Consider the following 22,316-nt stretch of genomic DNA (forward strand, 5'->3'; position numbering starts at 1 on the left):
GACCACTGTCCTGAGCCCAAATATGTTGAAAATGTTCTCCAAGAATGACTTTGGTGTAGGTTTTGCCGGGAGTGCCCAACACTGAATTCGGCTAAGTGAAGATAAGCCTTTCAAAGAAAGAGCTGGAAAAATCCCTCTGTGCGACCTGGGGGACCTTGGAGAACAGTTGGCTGGACTAAAAAGATTGGGGGTTATTAGGGAGTACAGGAGCCCTTATGCCACTTCAATCGTGGTTGTGAGAAAGAAAAATGGGTCCCTCCAGATGTGTATTGACTAACAAACCTTGAATCGGAGGACTGTCCCAGATCAGTACACAACCCCTTGCATAGAAGAGGCCCTTCAATGCTTATCAGGAGCTAAATAGTTCAGTGTTCTGGATCTGAAGATTGGATATTATCAGATACCCATGCATTCAGACGACCAAGAGAAGATAGGCTTTATCAATCCTCTAGGATTCTTCCAATTCGACCGAATGCTGCAGGGATTAACAGGGGCTCCCGCCAACTTTCAGAGACTGATGGAAAACACAGTGGTTGATATAAACTTGATAGAAGTGTTAGTGTATCTGGATGATATCATCGTTTTTGGAAAAATGTTGGAGGAGCATGAAGCTTGATTGGAGAAAGTTTTCCAACGACTAGCTCCTCATTCAGCCCCCAACGAGGGGCTGAAGTTGTCATTGTCAATTCTATCAAAACTCAGTCACATATTTTGGACATGTAGTATCAGCCGAGGGAGTAGCTACTGACCCTCAGAAGCTGGAGGCTGTTACTTCCTGGCTTCGCCCAAGCACCGTCACTGAATTGAGGTTGTTTCTGGGTTTCTGCTCCTACTCTAGAAGATTTGTGAAGAATTTCCCACAGATTGCCAAACCCCTGATTGAGTTATTGCAGAAGCAGATGAGAGAGGACCTGCAGAAGGCCCACGCTGGAGGACCAAGGAAGCCACATGAGTCTATTCAAGACCAATACACAGGGAAGTGTGAAAGAGCCTTTGAACGCCTGAAAGGGAGCCTTATTAAAGCACCTGTGTTGACCTATGATGACCCCCTCAAAACCTTACTAATTACATGTGGATGCTAGCAGAGATAGCCTGGGGGGAGTGTTATATCAAGAGTCGGAAGGAAGACTCCGCCTGGTGGCTTATGTGAGTCGCAGCCTTACCCCCCCCCCCCCCCGAGAGGAATTATCCGGTACACAAATTGGAGTTCCTGGCTCTCAAGGGGGCTGTAGTGGATAAGCTACAAGATTATCTATATGGGGACACGTTTGTGGTTAAAACGAATAATAAGCTGTCCACTGCCAAAACTGGATGCCATTGGACATCGGTGGTTGGCCGCTCTGTCTGAGTTCTGGTTCAGTTTGAAACATCGGCCAGGAGTGGGAAACCGAGACACTGATGCTCTTTTCCGAAGACCTTACGCCACGGATACCGGTAAGAAGAGTTAAGTCCATTTGCACTTGGAGGAAGTACTGACTGTATGCCAAGGAGTAGAACACAGACATAAAGGGGCAACAGGAGCCGAAGCTATGGGGGTTACCCCTGCTGGAGTGCCAAGATATTACTGCGACCTGACACAAGTGTGTGACACATGAGGAGGGACCAACGCAAAGACCCATTGGGTAGCCTTTTAAAGAAATCCTTGTCAGTCCAGGATCCTCAGATGCTGTTAAGTAGTTCCATTGAGGGAGCTAAAGTAGTCTATAAAGAATGGGAACGAATGCGGTTAGAGGACCAGAAAGGCCCTTCTGAGAAACCAGAAGATGTTCGTCAACTGTTCCTTCTTGGGAAACACCGATTAACAGCGTTGACCGCTCTCCATGATGATCAAGGCCACTTAGGTCCAGATAGAACCTTTAAGTTAGTCAGAGAACTATTTTATTGGCTGTCCATGAGGGATGAAGTGGAAAGCTTCTGTCGCTCTTGCATCAGATGCATTCAGAAAAAGACTTTACCAGACAGTGCAGCCCCAATGGGCCATCTACAGATTCAGGGACCAATGGAGCTGGTGCGCATTGATTTCTTGTGCTTGGAACCTGACCTGAGTGGGCGCAGTAATGTCCTGGTTGTGACAGATCACTTTACTCGTTTGCTCAGGCTTTTCCCACTAGGGATCAGCAAGCCAGTACTGTAGCAAAGACCCTAGTGGAGAAGTTTTTCATTCATTACAGACTGCCTCAGTGTCTACACTCAGATCAAGGTCGGGATTTTGAGAGCAAGCTAATCCAAAGATTGTGTGAACTCTTGAGTATCAAAAAGTCCAGAACCACTCCTTACTGTCCCCAAGGAGATCCACAACCTGAACGTTTCAACTGTACTCTGTTGAACATGTTTGGAACCCTTCCTTTGGAGAAGAAACAACATTGGGGAGATCACATTGCTGCAGTGGTTCATACTTACTCCCCTATCGGTTGATGCTTGGCAGGGAAGCTCGCTTGCCAGTAGATTTGGCTTTTGGAACATCATTAGATCACACATCCCAGGCCTCTTACTGAGGGTATCTCGACAGACTTCAAAAGAATTTAAAGACTGTCTATGAGAAAGCTAGAGAAGCATCTACCACCAGAGAACAGAGAAACAAGAAAAACTTTGATCTCAGAGTAAGGGTTCAAGACCTGCAATCTGGAGATCGGGTGTTGTTGCTCAATCTGGGAGTGCCAGGGAAACATAAGCTGGCTGATCGATGGTGCTCCCAGCCCTATATTGTCTTCAAATGATTACCTGGGCTCCACGTGTATCAGATCCGCCCTGAAGGCCAGACTGGCCCTTGAAATTTTGGCATCAAAATCATTTGTTGCCTATATCCGAGGCTGTCAGAGTGCCTCCATCCCCTTACCCAGAGGCCTATTAGACTCCTACCCTGAGGTCTAGGATTGATCGGGGCCGTGAACCCACGCCTCCAGATAAGGAAAGTTATGAGGAAAAACTAACCCTTGATTGGCTATGGGTTCCCCCTCTGAAGACGACCTTACCCCTCCTCAGATTTAAGTAGGGAACAGTAAGAAAGTGTATTCTGAGAGGAAGACCCGGTTTCTTCTGCCTGAATTTGAAGGGCTAGAGTTTCACCCTGCAAGAGGAAACGAGGTAGTTAAGATGGAACTCAGTGAGACGTCTAATGTGGCGGAAACCCCTGTTTCCCTTAATAATGAAGTATAAAGTGAGAATGTTTCTGACTAGGGATGGGCTTTATGTTGGAGTTGAACATGAGTTCGACTTGAACATTGGCTGTTCACCCGTTCGCCGAACAACAAACAATTTGGGGTGTTCGCAGCAAATTCGAAAGCCGCGGAACACCCTTTAAAAGTCTATGGGAGAAATCAAAAGTGCTAATTTTAAAGGTTTATATGCATGGTATTGTCATAAAAAGTGTTTATGACAGGGGACATGTATCAATGCAAAAAAAAAGTTTTAAAAATGGCCGTTTTTTCGGGAGCAGTGATTTTAATAATGCTTAAAGTGAAACAATAAAAGTGTAATATTCCTTTAAATTTCATACCTGGGGGGTGTCTATAGTATGCCTATAAAGGGGCGCATGTTTCCCGTGTTTAGAACAGTCTGACAGCAAAATGACATTTCTAAAGAAAAAAAAGTCATGTAAAACTACTATCGCTAGCGCCGGCTATAATGAATTGTCAGTCTAGCAATACACATAAAAGTTCATTGATAAAAACTGCATGGAATTTCCCCACAGGGGAACCCGGAACCAACATTTTTTTAAAAAATGCATGGGGGTCCCCCTAAATTCCATACTAGACCTTTCAGGTCTGGTATGCATATTAAGGGGAACCCCGTGCAAAAAAAAAAATTGCGTGGGGTCCCCTCAAAATCCATACCAGACCCTTCAGGTCTGGTATGGATTGTAAGGGGAACCCTGCGCCAAAATTTAAAGAAAAAATGGCGTGGGGTCCCCCCAAAAATCCATACCAGACCCTTATCCAAGCATGCAACCTGGCAGGCTGGAGGAAAAGAGGGGGGATGAGACAACGCCCCCCCTCCTGAACCGTACCAGGCCACATGCCCTCAACATTGGGAGGGTGCTTTGGGGTAGCCCCCCAAAGCACCTTGTCCCCATGTTGATGGGGAGAAGGGCCTCATCCCCACAACCCTTGCCTGGTGGTTTTGGGGGTTTGTGGGCAGTGGGCTTATTGGAATCGGGAAGCCCCCTTTAACAAGGGGACCCCCAGATCCTGTGTGAATTGGTAATGGAGTACAAATGTACCCCTACCATTTCACAAAAAAGTGTCAAAAAGGTTAAAAAACACAAGAGACAGTTTTTTCTTCTTTCTTCTGGTCTTCCTTCAGTGTTCTTCTTCTTCCTCCATCTTCTTCTTCTTCATCTTCTTCTTCTCCATCTTCTTCTTCCTCCGCTCTTCTCGTCCCGCAACTTCCTCCGCTCCGTCTGCACGATGCACCTCAGTGGGAGTCTTCTGCCGTGTGACGCTTCGGTATCTGGTTACGTAACCAGGTGACCCCTCCCCCCTCTGACAACACGGGGAAAGCCACAGGGAAGTCCCCGTGAAGTCTCTATGTGTCAGAGGAGGGCGGGGTCACCGGGTGGCACTGCACTCCGTTATATAAGAAGTGTCAGAAGAACCGAAGCGTCACATGGCGGAAGACTCCCACTGAGGCGGATCGTGCAGATGGAGCAGAGAAGAAGCCAGAGGAAGATGCAGGACGAGAAGAGCGGAGGAAGAAGAAGATGGAGAAGAAGAAGATGGAGAAGAAGAAGATGGAGGAAGAAGAACACAGAAGGAAGACCAGAAGAAAGAAGATGGAAGAAGAAGAAATTAATAAAGGACTTGTCAAAAACCGTCTCTTGTGTTTTTTAACCTTTTTGACACTTTTTTTGTGAAATGGTAGGGGTACATTTGTACCCCATTACCAATTCACACAGGGGGCGGGATCTGGGGTCCCCTTGTTAAAGGGGGCTTCCATATTTCCATAAGCCCCCCCGCCCTCAGACCCCCACAACCACCGGGCAAGAGTAGTGGGGATAAGGCCCTTCTCCCCATCAACATAGGGAAAAGGCCCCCCAAAGCACCTTCCCAATGTTGAGGGCATGTGGCCTAGTACGGTTCAGGAGGGGGGGCGCTCTCTTGTCCCCCTCTTTTCCTGGGGCCTGCCAGGTTGTGTGCTCAGATAAGTGTCTGGTATGGATTTTTGGGGGGACCCCACGCTATTTTTCAAAACCATTTTGGCGCAGGGTTCCCCTTAAAATCCATACCAGACCTGAAGGGTCTGGTATGGATTTTGAGGGGGACCCCCACACCATTTTTTCTTACATTTTGATGCAGGGTTCCCCTTAATATCCATACCAGACCTGAAGGGCCTGGTATAGAATTTAGGGGGACCCCCACGCATTTTTTTTTTTTTTAAATTTTGGTTCGGGGTTCCCCTGTGGGGGAATCCCATGCCGTTTTTATTAGGGCTGCGGAAAATAAAGATTAATTCCTCAGTAATCGTAAATTTTTTTATCGATCAAAATTATTTTGATTGGTACTCACCTCTCCGCCGGATTCCGTGTCTTCAGGGAGTTCCATCGGAGATCCAGGGACGTCACGGACATCAACATCACCGGACTCCTCCCCCCTTCCCCAAGTGCCTCCGTGTGCTAACGAAGGGAAGGGGGGAGGAGTCCGGTGACGTCGATGTCCGTGAAATCATAAATTGAGGAAGACAGATCCTAACGATTTGATTGATCTCACTGGTCAAAGTATTCAGATAAACATCTATGTAAATCCTGGACTTGACTATGAAAATCAACATATCTGAGGGCTTTCCTGGCTGCAAGTCAGTTTGACAATGAACTGACATTGATTGGTTATCCAGCAATCAAGAAACATTTATGATGAGGGCACTTTTTTTCCAAAGATCTGACACTTTGCTGTCTCACCAGGTGATGGATGTCTCTGGCTCTCCAACGGTCTCCCTGATGCACAATGGTGCTATTTAAATAGACTGTAGGGTGACGCTGTAGCCCCGCCCTGCTGAGGAAGTTCTAAGGAAGTTCTGATTGAACGTAACGCATACAGGGGAGGAGCTACACATGACGTCAGCTAAAAGTTGTTGGCTCTGTATGTGCGTTATAATTAATCAAAATTAGTCGATTAATCGATTACGAAAATTTTAATCAGTAACAGCCCTAGTTTTTATCAGTGAACTTTTATGTGTATTGCCGGACCGACAATTCATTATAGCCGCTGCTAGCGATAGTAGTTTTACATTACTTTTTTCCCTTTAAAAATGTAATTTTGCTGTCAGACTGTTCTAAACACAGGAAACATGCGCCCCTTTACAGGCATACTATAGACACCCCCCAGGTACAAAATGAAAGGGAATACACTTTTATTGTTTCACTTTAAGCATTATTAAAATCACTGCTCCCCAAAAAACGTCCATTTTTAAAACTTCTTTTTGCATTGATACATGTCCCCTGGGGCAGGACCCAGGTCCCCAAACATTTTTTATGAAAATAACTTGCATATAAGCCTTTAAAATGAGCACTTTTGATTATGCATGTTCGTGTCCCATAGACTTTAACAGTGTTCGCGTGTTCGAACTAATTTTTTGCCTGTTCACAAGTTCTGGATACAAACCGAACTGGGGGGTGTTCAGCTCATCCCTATTCCTGAGGTCCCTGAGGAGCCAAAACCTGAGCCAGACCCTGAACTAGAACTGGGGTCAGGGCTTGAACCAGAAGTCGTTTCTGGGGAACAGATCGAGGACCAGAGCCACTGGAAAGCATTTATTCTAGGTTAAGACAGAAAATCTGCCCTCCCAAGAGATTGACCTATGACACCTTTGGGGAAAACTCTGATGAACTTATCCCTACTGCTCAACGCTCTGGTCAAGCACTTGCCTCCTTTATCAAACCTTTGACAGAGGATGGCCCTGATCCACTTCCTGACACTACTGGGTAGGCCACTAATTTATTACTGGCCTGTCACAAAATTAATATGACTTTGCCTGACAATGTATATAATTTGCTTCTAGAAAATCCTTCTTTAGATCAGTTGCTGACAGTTACAGCTCCTGGTCTATAACATAAATAATTGTTTACTTTCTTATGATACAGTAAAGTGATCTCACAGGTAGTGTTCTGTCTTTGGGGACTAAAGACTTTCAAGTAGGGGGAGGATGTAGAGATGGTGGACTATACTTGTAATATGAACAAAGAAAGAGAGAGATTGGAATGTGTGTGGATAAAAATTTGGTCTATCTGACCCGAATTAAGAACAAATAATGAAAACCTAGTGCCCAAAGGCATGGTTGGAACCCCTAAGGGTCTATTATAGACAGACCAAAAAATTGAGTATAAAAGGTATAAATTTTTTTTCATATAACAATAATAGACATGCAAATCAATATATAAAAACAGTAAACAGTATCTGATACCCAATTTATTCAATTGTATGAGCTGACCACTGTCCTGGTGCTGGATGGACTAGTGATGATCAATACAGATGTAAAACACCTTACATGTTACGGACTAAATATCCTTCTTCAGAGCTTAATTTGGTTCAGATGGGTTCAGATTTTCTACAACAGAGAAAATGTGCAAATAGTACAATATTAGTATACAATGATTAGTATCAATGTTATAACATTTGCAAGACATACAAAATATCTCTAATCATGTGTGTTCAGCCATGTGTGTTAGAAATATAAAGCATAGCAAGGTCACTAACAAGGGCATTAAGTGCATTCAATAAAGCATGAAACATAGGTCTTTTGTTGGTGACCTTGCTATGCTTTATATTTCTAACACAGTGACACTGGCCCAGTTCAAGCAGGAGCTTTTGCTCCCCAGTCTTGAGTCCTTGCAGTGAAGCATTGGTTGCCTTCTGTCTTTCTGAACTTGATGTGTTCTGGAGGGGCTCTCATCTGTTATCCATGATTGGAATGACCACCTTCTATTCCTCAGACTTATCCCATGTGGATTATTTTACTATGTAAGTAGTCCACACACATGGCTGAACACACATGATTAGAGATATTTTGTATGTCTTGCAATTGTTATTACATTGATACTAATCATCGAATACTAATATTGTACTATTTGCACATTTTCTCTGTTGTAGAAAATCTGTACCCATCCGAACAAAAATATACTCTGAAGAAGGACATTTAGTCCGTAACATGTAAGGTGTTTTACATCTGCATTGATCATCACTAGTCCGTCCCGCACCAGGACAGTGGTCAGCTCATACAATTGTATAAATTGGGTATCAGATACTGTTTTTATGTATTGATTTACATGTCTATTATTGTTATATGAAAATAAACTTATACCTTTTATACTCAATTTTTTGATCTGTCTATAATAGACCCTTAGGGGTTCCAACCGTGCCGTGGGCACTAGATTTTCTTTATTTATACTTGTAATATTGTGTGCGTTCCCTGTCATTCCTCACCTATAGGATATCCCTCTAATGCTGGGTGCCAGTGACTGTCATCATAATGGATTGTGGGGCTCGTAGTCTTTCTGATCAGCAAATCCAATCCATAACCATACACCAGGACTACACATCCCAGGGATCCTTGCCACCATTCAGGGGACTTCTGGGAGAGACTATAATGGGGACTGGAGATCTGTCCCATGCGCTTTCCTTCCTGGGCCTTGCATTATGCACACCTCTCCATGGCGGGGAGAGAGAGGTTGCGTCCTACCACGCGGTGTTCAAGAGATTCCAGCCCGGCCTCGGAGAGCCTAATTCTGCTTGCTGTTCATCAGACATCTCCATGGCACCAACTCAGCAGCTCGGCACCACGTTCATCCACACTCCGCACCTGTGGATCATCGCTGTTGACTTAATTAATGGATGTCTCGTCCCAGGTCGCTGTTTGTAAGGCATCTAGTTCAGTCCAGTCGTTGGTGAGAAAGCAATTGCCCATCTTCTGCAATCTTTCCCTGGCTACTTTATTGGAACTCTGTGACCTTTTCCTTGGGAACACTTTACTGCACCTCTATTTGAACACTGTACATAGACACCTCTACCTACAACCATTTCAAGGAGTACCATTAGCCTGTTTAAGCCAGTCAGTCTGTTAATGCATCACTGTGCCTTATTGGATATAATCTAATGAGCTCCAACTGCCAGTAAAGATTATCAGGCCTGAACCTTGAACATTGCTGTTTTTACCATTTAAAGGGTCCTACACTATTCTTATTCTGTCTGATCTCTCATTAGGCTCTAAGGGTTGAATAGGCCAGCCTGGGGCTCCCCTTTAGAATGTGACTACCTGCATTAAACATTTTACCTTTATTGTCCTACAGGTGCTGTTCAGGTGGTATTGCATTGTACATAAACATGTATTGTATCCTCATACTGTTAAACTGTTCTTAAGCTGTCTTTTGGAGAATTCCTCAACCGAGTCTGGACTGTTATTCAGAACTCGGTTGATCTGTTGCCCTCTTTTGTAAATTAATATTCCAGTAAAAGCTGAGATAATATAAATATTTTGACTTGTGTGACATGTCATTTAAAGGTGCTTGTGGATAGATATCTGAACCCAGAGGTTCACAGGGTCATGGCGATGCAGATGAGCAGGCAAATCCAAGCAGTCCTCTAGGGGGGCATGCTACAAAAATATTCTGCAAGTCTGCTGCAAATTCTTTTTCAGTTATGTTGTGCAATAGTCAACCCGCTACAGCTATCACTGTGGCTGAATTTTCATGCTGTAGACTTGCAAACCTCTTGCTGTAGACTGACCACTGCAACTTTGCTCCTGCTAGTGACTCGACAAGCGAATTTGCTAAAAAATTGGAAAAGTGTCGACCAAAAGCTCTGCAAGTCTACAACTTGCCAGTAAAAATGTGCAACAAGTTAACAGACTTACAATTCAACACTGCCACAAATTTGTGGCAAGTTATCCTTGCTATCTGAGACCTTACTCTGAGCACCTTTACCAATTGGACAATCAACAGACCTTTTCCACACACTCCCTTTGCACATTAATGAGGCAATTCTTACTGAAAATTATCCAAATTATTGGTACAATACAAGTCCACATTATTTACATAACTATAACCATTTTAAACTCCATGAGTCCCAATTGCAAACACTAGCATGGCTAATACACACCCTGCACAACGAAAGCTAATAAGGAGGGAGTTACTGCGGTGCTACAAGCTGTGTTTTTCTCCAAATAGCCTGGCCGCCCAATCTTTGGACTTAACTGCAGTTAGTATTATTGTGTTACATATAGCACTTTAAGGCTTCATGTACACTGGCCTACATTTACCACAGGTGCAGAAAAACGCAAAACGCAGCTAAATCATGGCACGTTTTTGCCGCAATTTGCTTTTTTCCACAGCTAGCGGTCAAAGCGTTTCTATCCCGAAGCTCGCCTAAACATGGTAGCTCCTAAACTCTGCTAAAAAAAGCTTTTTATGGAGTTGAATTTAGGAGCTTTGGCCAAAACATTTCAAAAGCTCTTAAGCTCATGTTTAGAAGCTGCCAGCGTAGGCTAGTGTAGTTGGATTTAAAAAAAACATAATTTTTTCATGCAAAATTACGTTTTCCTTTTCTAGGGTATTGTATGGCCTCAGGTTTTCATTGGTGTAGCAGTAAACATCATGAATGCGGTTGTCAACGTTATTTTCATGTACATCTTCAAAATGGAATTTGAGTAAGTATATCGCATTTATTTTTAAGTTTCACTGTTATTTTGAGAACACCAAAAGGCAATCATTTTACAAAAAATGTGGCCACTCATTTCACAAATGAACAGTAGTGTTGGAATGGATGGATTGAATTTTCTACTTGCTAATTGCTAATCCATTTTTGCAATAGTGACAATGCTTAAAGAAAGCCTGTCATGAAATAAGGTGACTGTTACTGTTGTCCCCGCCCCCCCTTCCCCAACTGAAAATGCTAGTTAAATAACTGTGATGGCTTTAAAACATTTTCAGATATATATTTTTCAGATTTTCAAACACTGGCTTCAAAGTTTTGTCACATTTTCAGATCAGTAATAGATCAAAGCGGAATTCCACCCAAAAGTGGAACTTCCGCTTATCTGATTCCCCCCCCCCCCAACATGCCACATTTGGCACCTTTGGGGGGGGGGAGAGGGGGGCAGATACCTGTCTTTGACAGGTACCCTGTCCCCACTTCCGGGAGACCAGGCCACGGTGAATTACATCAGCAGCTTGGTCCTCCTCCCCTTCTGCCGGGCCAGTGAGAGAGCGCAGCGCGCTTCGCGCATACGCAGTAGGGACCCGGTCTTAAAGCCGAAAGGCTACACTGTTGGGTTCCCTTACCTGCAATGACGGTGGCAGAACCTGACAGCTGATGGAACCATCAGCTTTGGTGCCGACATCACTGGACTCCAGGACAGGTAAGTGTCCTAATGTTAAAAATCAGCAGCTACAGTATGTGTAGCTGCTGACTTTTAATTTTTAAAGGGGAGGGCAGACCTCCGCTTCAACAGTGGCAGCCTTCAAGTTTCTCTTACAGCAAGATTGCAATAACTGTATAGGTGTAGATGCAGTATCATGGTGATGCAACCATGTAATGCATTGTTTCTGTGCATTACAACGTGATTTTTATTAACCACTTCAGCCCTGGAAGGTTTTTTTATCCCTTAATTACCAGGCCATTTTTTGCGATATGGCACTGTGTTACCTTAACCACTTCAGCCCCGGAAGGATTTACCCCCTTCCCGACCAGAGCATTTTTTGCGATTCGGCACTGCGTCACTTTAGCTGACAATTGCGCAGTCGTGCGACGTTGTACCCAAACAAAATTGATGTCCTTTTTTCCCACAAATAGAGCTTTCTTTTGGTGGTATTTGAGCACCTCTGCAGTTTTTTTATTTTTTGTGCTATAAACAAAAAAAGACCAATAATTTTGAAAAAAAAGCAATATTTTTTACTTTTTGCTATAATAAATATCCCCCAAAAAATATAAAAAATGTCTTCCACAGTTTAGGCCGATATGTATTCTTCTACATATTTTTGGTAAAAAAATTGCAATAAGTGTATATTGATTGGTTTGCACAAAAGTTATAGCATCTACAAAATAGGGGATAGATTTATGGCATTTTTATTATTAATTTTTTTTTACTAGTAATGGCGGCGATCTGCCATTCTGCAAACCTAAATCAGCATGTGGCGGTGGTTGTGCGACACTGTACCCAAATAAAATTTATGTCTTTTTTTCCCACAAATAGAGCTTTCTTTTGGTGGTATTTGATCACCTCTGTGATTTTAATTTTTTTGCGCTATAAACAAAAAAGACTGACAATTTTGAAAAAAAAAAAACAATATTTCTTACTTTCTGCTATAAAACACATTCAATAAAAAAATGTAAAAAATCTAATTTCTTCATCAGTTTAGAACTACATGTATTCTGCTACATATTGATTGGTTTGTGCAAAGGTTATAGAGTCTAGAAACTATAGGATAGATTTATGGCATTTTTATTTTTTATTTTTTTTTACTAGTGTAGCAAGGTCCCAGGCCTTCTTTGATCTAATGAGAACCTCCAGGGCCAGGGACAGCTGACATCCTTCTGTATGTAGTGGGTTTTGAGGCATGCTGGGTGCAGAGTAGTTAAAGTTATTGGGCTCCAGACACTTCTTGGATGCAAAAGAAAGTTTTTTTTTCTTAACAAACCTTTTTTTTAGGGGAGAGAGGGTTAGGGCCAGGACACCCTTGGGTGGCTGCAAGATTAATTGGCAGACTCCAAGACTTCAATAGGAGGACAGCCATGCAGGGAAAGACATCCAGCAAGACGCCACATCTGCATGTGTAGGAGCGCTGTCTCCTATGGCAACAGTCTTTAACAGCTCCAAACACAAAGCTTAACAGTTCCTTTACTTTCACTATAATCACTCCTTGTAATTCTTCAGTACACCGAGCTCCCGGTCTCTCACTAGACCCACCAATCTTCACGTGGTAGCTTCACCCCCGCTTCTCTGCTGGGTCCTTAGCTTGCCACGCTAGATACCTGTCAAGCTTCACCCATGCTCTCCTGCTTGGTCCCTAGCTTGACACACAAGGCTGCTCTGCAAGCGTCACCTTTGCTGGCTGGGTCGCTGGCTTGATACCCACTGAAGTTTGCTGATTCTTCACTGTCCTGGTTTGTGAGAATGCTGCTCAGGTACTTGCTTCAGTTACTTGCTGTGGTCCCTGGTACTTAGGTGGATAGTCCCTTACTGGCGACAGCTTCCCCTCTATCTCAGACCATGACAGGTTCTCCGGCTGGCAGAGCCGTCACTTCTGGTTGGCCTACAAGCTGCAATCCCAACCCTGCACTACTCTCTTGCTTCTGGATAGGCCCTCAGACAGCCTAGTAGCCAGATGTGCCCAGGATAGGCCCAATCTCTAGCCTAGCAGCCCGGGCAATACAACACACGCCCACAGAGACAGCCGTCCAGGTGGCACAGAACATAGATCACCTGACTCCACTCGAATATAAAGTTTCTCCCAGCAGGCCAAGGGATTCAAGAAAACCCCTGCCCATTGGCTGAGATACCCCATATACCCATAACCTGACGTTGGGTTGCCCTTCTCATATCTAGTACCCGGTCACTTAGTGGTAGAAAAGAAAAGTGCAACAAGGCCAAACTTAGGGAGAAATCAATGGATCTCTAACAATCAACCAGGATAACTACTCCTGGCAAGTAAATTTGTGAGGAGCCACCCTGTCTAAACTTGAGGGTGCTACACTAATAATGGCAGCCATCAGAATTTTTTTGCGGGACTGTGACATTGCGGCAGACAAATCGGACACCTGACACTTTTGAGAACCAGTGACATTATTAAAGTGATCAGTGCTAAAAATATGCACTGTTACTGTACTAATAACACTGGCAGGGAAAGGGTTAACACCAGGGGCGATCAAAGCCTAGCAGGAACACAAGATCTCTATCTTCTTCCCTGTCAGAATGGCGATCTGCCCTGTTTACATAGGCAGATCGCTGTTCTGCCTCTCTGGGGCGCGATCACAGGTGGCTCGCAGATTTGCTCCCTTTTTTCAGCTGCCCGTGCGTGCCCCCAGAGTCTATAGCATTAAATGATGTACAGGTACGTAGTTTCGCGCAATAGAGCCATGATCAAAGGGTTAAGTGTGACCCTAGGGGGTGCTTTCTAACTGTGTGGGGGGTGGACTGACTGGGAGAACACAGAGATCCGTGTTTCTGCTTAGAAGGAACACAAGATCTCTATCTTCTTCCCTGTCAGAATGGCGATCTGATGTTCTGCCACTCTGGGACGCGATCACAGGTGGCTCGCAGATTTGCTCCCCTTTGCCGGTGGCCAGTGCGTGCCCCCAGCGTCTATAGCATGAAATGATGTACAGGTACGTTGTTTTGCACGATAGAGCTGTCCTGCCACAGTATATCTGTGGTTGGCGGTCTTTAAGTGGTTAAATTAATAACATGAAGTTTTTTAACACATCTAATTAGTGTGGGATGTACTGACTATCAAATACAGACTAGGTGTAGATGCACCTGAAAGAGACAGGATATGAAGTGGAGAAATGAGTAAGGAAATATAGACAGACAATTCTAAACTAATGTCTTGCTGTATGTTTGCAAAATGTTGCAATATAAATACCTAATCAACAGTGTATTTGTATTTACTTAATCAATTGCCGAATACGTGCATTTGGAAATACTGTATATATCTCCATGGTAATAATTTACTTATATATTTAATTTTTTTCAGAGGTTCAGCTTGGGCAAACACAGTTTCTCAGTGGATGATGTCACTTACAATTTTTATATATATAGTTGGTAAAAAAGTGCATGTGGAAACATGGGGAGGTATGTTAAAGAATTACACAGTTAGACCCTATTAATATGAACTTACTGTTCTGTATACCTGTGTTAAGGGTCTTTTCTCACTTGGGAGGCACAGCCACATGCAGAAAGCCTGCTCAAATCAAAGACAGACAGATGGCTGCATGAGTCTACATGGTTCTCCAAGATCATGCCAGAGTGTACATCCATGTGGGATTGATGCATGAATCAGAATTCAATATGATCCCATACTGGGAAACCAGCTCTTTACATGGGTGTATGGAACAATAAGCATGTGTGTATGAGGCCTTATTGATATTGCAAAAGTCAGCCATTATTTAGATAACCTGTTTTTAGTTTTAAGTGGTATATTGGAACAAATTGGTGCCGTTTGTTGAGTTTCTGAATATCAATTAATTCAATTTACAGTTTACAAGTGATAAACATTTGGAGGTAGAATACGTATAAGGTTGTTAGACCTGTTCTAAGGACAACTGATCACATCCACATCCCTGTAGGGTGTATTGGAAAAGAATTATCAGAACCCACTCTCCCACAGGGTAATGGGATTTTAAAGGATGTGAAGTTGTCACTGAGGTAAACACACAAGAATATAGTGGTAAAAATAAAAATTTACACTAGGCCGCATGTGGGGATTGCTAATAACAATACTTAGATCCTATTAAGACTTGAAGGATGCTGGTGCATGGAGTATTCCGACACGTTTCGCAGAGCCATGAGTCTGCTTGTTCTTGGCATGCATTTGGATTTGTCAATTAGATTACAGAAAACAAATCATTATAATCATATTTATATCATTTTCAATTACTTTTTTCACATTTCTCAAAATACATGTATAATATGATGACATTAACATAGGTGCTCACCAATTACAAAAATGTAACTGTGTGGCCCACAGCATCACAAGGAAAGTCAGACCATCATCCGGCAAATGATCAATAGTGTCAGAGCTATTGACCTAGTCTGGTGGACATCGGATCATGGCCAAGGCGAAGGGCAAACGTCACCCGGTAAACTACCTACAACTACTTACAATACCAAAATTATGTACTAAGATGCAGGAAATACATCATCATATATTATAACGGTCTATAATAGCTTAAATCGGCATATAATCAATGTAATGGGCAGCAAAAACTCAAGGGACAACTATGGAAGCGTACATGCCTACATATGCCATGCATAAACTTTAAGTGCACCAAGCCAGTGTCCAAAGCGGTCTCAAGAACATACATACCCACCAACACACACACACAGCAACATCCACCCAACCAGCCTGCAACCAACACATGCAGAACCACATCCATACACACCAACCTACTGATGCATATGCCCCAGCGTCGCCCAACCACAGGAGCAACCGCACCAATCAACTACAACAGACCCATAAACAGCACAGACACAATCCACAGCCAACATCCACAGGACCCACGGATACCAACCCCAAGCCCCCTCACACCCACAATCCACAATACATTCATATGCACACCCTCCACCACATAAACACAACACCTCCAGCAACCCATCCCCCACACCTGCACCACTATGACAGCCAGTCAGCCACATCCCCCAGCATAACAATACCAGTGACTCAAACATACCCAGTATGCATACAGTTTGCAGTAATCCTACCAATATGCTCCCAGATATACAGCCTGCCTGACCCATGGATAATCACCTTGGTAGGGAAAGGATAACATGCACATATGTGCATAAACCTTGGATGTCACTCACCCGAAGTTTAGCACCGCTTGTCTCCGGCACCGGAGGATGTGTCCAAGCTTGCCCTGCTACCGCCACCTTAAAAGCATGATCCCACCGCAAATGACTGAACCAGATGCAGCTCACTGACGTCATATCCTACGCGGGTGCCCCTGTAGGAGCACATGCACGCTAACACCAGCCACGCCTCGCATAATCAGAATACCACCAAGACAATGAAAAGGGCATGAGCAGCGCCTCCTGTCCGCCAAGAGGGAACTACAACGGACAGATGTCGAGGTGAGTAAAAGCCTCCTTGTCCACCAGGGGTGCCCGAATGTCTTACCATACAACTAGTCCAAGCAATAGGCCGAGAAAAATCCCAGCGATGCTGAAAGATACATAGGGCATATATCTCTCATAAATAGTATATATACAGTATCTCACAAAAGTGAGTACACCCCTCACATTTTTGTGAATATTCTATTATATCTTTTCATGTGACAACACTGAAGAAATGACACTTTGCTACAATGTAAAGTAGTGAGTGTACTGCTTGTAGAACAGCGTCAATTTCCTGTCCCCTCAAAATAACTCAACACACAGCCATTAATGTCTAAACCGCTGGCAACAAAAGTGAGTACACCCCTAAGTAAAAAAGGCCAAATTGGGCCCAATTGGCCATTTTTCCTCCCCGGTGTCATGTGACTCATTAGTGTTACAAGTTCTCAGGTGTGAATGGCGAGCAGGTGTGTTCAATTTGGTGTTATCTCTCTCACTCTCTCATACTGGTCATTGGAAGTTCAACATGGCACCTCATGGCAAAGAACTCTCTGAGGATCTGAAAAAAAAAAATATTGTTGCACTACATAAACATGGCCTAGGCTATAGGAAGATTACCAAGACCCTGAAACTGAGCTGCAGCACGATGGCCAAGACCATACAGCAGTTTAACAGGACAGGTTCCATTTAGAACAGGCCTCGCCATGGTCGACCAAAGAAGTTGAGTGCATGTGCTCAGCGTCATATCCAGAGGTTGTCTTTGGGAAATAGATGCATGAGTGCTGCCAGCATTGCTGCAGAGGTTGAAGGGGTGGGGGGTCAGCCTGTCAGTGCTCAGACCATACGCCATACACTGCATCAAATTGGTCTGCATAGCTGTAATCCCAGAAGGAAGCCTCTTCTAAAGATGATACACAAGAAAGCCCACAAACAGTTTGCTGAAGACAAGCAGACTAAGGACATGGATTACTGGAACCATGTCCTGTGGTCTGATGAGAACAAAATAAACGTATTTGGTTCAGATGATGTCAATCGTGTGTGGTAGCAACCAGGTGAGGAGTACAAAGACAAGTGTGTCTTGCCTATACTCAAGCATGTTGGTGGGAGTGTCATGGTCTGGGGCTGCATGAGTGCTGCCGGCCCTGGGGAGCTACAGTTCATCAAGGAAACCTTGAATGCCAACACGTACTGTGACATTCTGAAGCAGAGCATGATCCCCTCCCTTCTGAGACTGGGCCGCAGGACAATATTCCAACATGATAAGGACCCCAAACACACCTCCAAGATAACCACTGCCTTGATAAAGAAGCTGAAGGTAAAGGTGATGGACTGGCCAAGCATGTCTCCAGACCTAATCCCTATTGAGCATCTGTGGGGCATCCTCAAATGGAAGGTGGAGGAGTGCAAGGTCTCTAACATCCACCAGCTCTGTGATGTCATCATGGAGGAGTGGAAGAGGACTCCAGTGGCAACCTGTGAAGCTCTGGTGAACTCCATGCTCAAGAGGGTTAAGGCAGTGCTGGAAAATAATTTTTGCCACACAAAATATTGACACTTTGGGCCCAATTGAGACATTTTCACTTAGGGGTGTACTCACTTTTGTTGCCAGTGGTTTAGACATTTTTTCAGTGTTGTCACATGAAAAGATATAATAAAATATTTACAAAAATGTGAGGGGTGTACTCACTTTTGTGAGATACTGTATTTGCTTATTAAATTAATCCTCAATAAAAATTCTACCATATCATCATAACTGATTTAGCTCAAAAGTATAGCAAGGGCAGGTCTTAGGAATCTCATTATAGGGGTACTCCATCTCTAAAGAAATGGTTTAAAAGAAAGTGCTGTATTTAACCATGGAGATACGATCACATTTTGGTTATAAATCTATTAAGCCTCTTGCTGTAGGATCTTTTTATCAAAGTCTCCTCCCCATAACTTCTGGGGATCACCTCTAGTGCAAAAAATGAAATCACTGAGGGATAATAACCATAATTAAGGCCTACATGCATGCATATGGGCGTATACAGGAGACCTACATCGAGATAGTAGAGGTGATCCTGTATGCGCCTTGCAACCATCAGTTTAGTTTTCTCGATATAGAATGCTCCGCATACACATGTTGCCATATATACCACTCCCAGTGGCAGTGGGCATATTTTGCCCTCCCTAATCCAGCGACACTGATTACAAGTTCCACATCAATCAATGCTCCCACCAGTGAAGCTGAAGGTGAGTAGTGGCTATGGACCAGATTGTCCGTGATGGAACGTGATCTCCTAAATACTATGTCTGGGCGATTCTGTACATATTTTGAAATGACAGCATCCTCTGCAAGGAAATGCCAGTTACGAGCTCCCAGTTTGCAAAACTGTTCCTGTTGCACGCTAAAGGTGGTAATAAATTAGGTGGTATTAGTGTTACCCTGAGTCTTGGATTTAAAAATTAGATTTTTCCTTTGAGTTGATTATACTCTCTGATAAGCTCGCTTGAGGACTTTTTTTGCTGTATCTAGGCTAGGAGTCGCCCAAATAAAGCTTTGGCCTCTGACACAAAATCCTCCTCCCTGGCACAGTTTAGATGCAGCCTAAGGTATTGGCTGAATGGAATACTGCGTACCAGGGAGCGAGGATGAGCACTAGTATAGTGTAGAATGGTATTCCCAGCAGTCTCTTTACGAAAGAGAGTAGTATATAGAGAGCCATCGGGGTAGAGAAACAATCTCAAATCCAAAAAAGGTATACTATGGGCATCCGACTGCATGGTAAATTTTAGATTAAATTCATTGTTTGAAATATATATCATAAACTCCGAAAGTTCACTCATAGTACCTATCCAAATGACCAGTACATTGTCTATATACCTTCGCCACAGCAATATGTGGCAAAGATAGACTGATGCATCGTCGTCTGTAAATAAGGATCTTTCCTATCCCCCAAGGTACAGGTTGGCATATTATGGGGCACAAGATGTCCCCATCGCAACCCCCTGTACCTGGAGGTATGTGGATTGATTGAAAAGAAATACGTTTGATGTAAGAACATGGTTAAGCAACTGCGTAATGAAGTTACCCATTGGCCAACTAGTTTTATCCTGTTCCCTAAAAAAGTTGGAGACCACCTCAACCCCCTTCTTATGAGGGATATCAGAGTATAAGGCCTCAATATCAATGGCCACTAATATCACTCATGGTGGGGCGATTAGGCCCTCAATTACTTTTAGCAGCTTGAGCGTATCCTTCAAATAGGATGGTAGTCCCATGACGTGGGATCTGAGTTGGCTGTCCAACATTTTTCTTGCCCTTTCAGTGCGACAACCAATTCCAGAGACTACTGGACATCCGAGAGGTTTGGTTAAGTTTTTGTGGACCTTTGGGAGGGCATAGAAAGTAGGTGTGATAGGCCATTTAACATTGAGATATTCAAAAAGGTCCTTATCAATCAAACATTGATGATAGGCATTGGCAATTATAGATTTATATTGAGACCGCAGGTCAGAGAGTGATTCCTCAGGGACCATTTGATACCATTCTGTATTCTTCAGAATGGCATCACACATCTCTGTGTATTGATTCCTGTCCATCACGACCACATACCCCCCTCCCCTTATCGGAGAGTTTGATAATAATTTGGTTGTTCTGGACCAGGCTTGTCAGAGCCTACTGTTGTAAGTGTGTGAGGTTTTTGATGGGTTGACATGTTGAGGGTAAACTTTCAATTTCTTTCATGGTTTGCTTCAAAAATGCCCAGACTGCTGGGCATGTTTGAAGTGGAAGAAATTTCTGAGACTTGGCTTTCAATTTGACAGGTTATGGCTTGGGAGCTGAGTCCTCCTCACTGAAGGAGGAGGATTCAGTTTGCTGGGCTCCCCCAGCCTTTTCATTTTCATCTAATAATTAGATCAGAATTTTCAGTGTCCAAATGTCCTGAAGGATAGGTAAAATAGATCTGCGCTATGGATAAGGGTACTTTCCAAATATGTTAGGAGCTGCTGCCTCTACATGTATAATTCCACCTAGGTGGAAAATACTAAAATGTGAACAAAAGACAAATGTAGGTATGGCGCTGCTCTGGTGTAGTGCAATTTTTATAAAAGGCTGACCTCCTGTGCCTTGAATAATGGCCTAATAGAGATCGAAGGACTAAATAATTTAAATTATGTGCGTTGGTTGTCTTGCAAAAGTCTAGGGTATTGTATATATTAACCTAAAACACAGTATGGTGCTACAAATGACTTCTTAGCGATCAAAACTTATTTAAAACATATTATGTGAAAAATAGAAATAAGACAAAAAAAGTGCAAGGTGAATGTGTGAGATCCGGCATGTGATGTAGCTTAAAAATCCGATTAATATTTGCTTTCCAATTGTACTATAACCTCTGGCGGCTGTTTGTTGAACTATAAAAAAGTGGTGTAGGTTACCCCTCCTGGATATTAATTCCAAGTGGGAATGGTTAGATTCGTAAATGGAAGCAGCAGATTTATATCACATATGCCTAAACTGAAAGTGAAAAATTATTAGCTAATTGCAATCAAATGAATGCTTATAAATAAAGTGCCTTGTGCTAAATATTGGTTGTAAGTGAAAAGTTTGCGATCCTATATCACATACCATTACATTTTGGCTATCTAGGTGCAAAATGTGTTAGTTATCCTAAAATCACAAAGTGACTAGTGCTTAAACGATTAACAAAGTGACTTGTGCTTCATAAGCCCAGTACTTGCTGGAAAAATAATATATGCGTATTTTTATGATGAGGAGTCTTTTTAAATGACTCAAAAAGTCTCTTTTGGAAAGGGTTTAGTCCTTATTGGGAGGTAGTATTGTGGTAAGCAATTTCTTGTCCAAGTGCTGGCCTTGTGATGGTGCTTCTTAACCGAGATCTTATTATGCTTGCACTCACCGGATGAAAACAGCCCTGCAGGGGTATGAGCAGTCACAGTGTCTGCCACTGTGTAGCAGCCCTGGATGTCTCCGGTCCGTGCTTTAAATGTTTTTCCCGACTTAGAATGTGTTCACCATAGAAAAGAGGGAATGTCCATAGTGTGACACCATTTAAAAAGCTTTATTGTAACATATGTAAAGATCGTACTCACATTTTGAAAGATAGTAGTAAGCGTGAAATATTAAGATCCGTAGTAATCGGCTTGTGATCGCCTATCTGGAGGTGACGCAAGACGTACCTAGGTCCCACCCAAGCGTTTCATCATTGGACATCTGCTGGGGCATCCATCTTGCTACACCTCCCTTACTTAAATAGTATATTGTGTGCTTAGTGCGGTTGCGCACTATAGTTTTTCAGTGGCCATTTTAGGGTGGATATTACAGACCGGAGTCCGGAGTGCTCAGCAATGGAGCCTACTTCTAACTACGACCCGTCAGTCTTTCCCCGTGTGTTAAAATAAAGACTGATATCCGGGTCGGTGACACCACAATTGTGTCAGCGTCAGCATCGACATATAAAATAGGTGATATTCCCATTGTGTAAATGGATCCCCGTATATTTATGCACAAGATATATCATTTTTACATGTCTGCACAACGATTAAATTGGACCTAA

The 22,316-nt window shown here is 43.3% G+C and overlaps 1 protein-coding gene across 1 annotated transcript in view; it reads left to right on the top strand.

Moving 5' to 3' along the window:
* Nucleotides 1-22,316, top strand: part of LOC141128072 (multidrug and toxin extrusion protein 2-like) — a 540,585-nt gene that overhangs the window by 262,968 nt on the left and 255,301 nt on the right. Inside the window, exons 7-8 of the mRNA XM_073615139.1 lie at nt 10,535-10,632; nt 14,678-14,775. Of these exons, the coding sequence (XP_073471240.1) occupies nt 10,535-10,632; nt 14,678-14,775 (196 nt within the window). The remainder of the gene's footprint in view (nt 1-10,534; nt 10,633-14,677; nt 14,776-22,316) is intronic.

The sequence above is a fragment of the Aquarana catesbeiana genome, linkage group LG02, assembly GCF_042186555.1.
Source record: "Aquarana catesbeiana isolate 2022-GZ linkage group LG02, ASM4218655v1, whole genome shotgun sequence".
Classification (NCBI taxonomy): domain Eukaryota; kingdom Metazoa; phylum Chordata; class Amphibia; order Anura; family Ranidae; genus Aquarana; species Aquarana catesbeiana.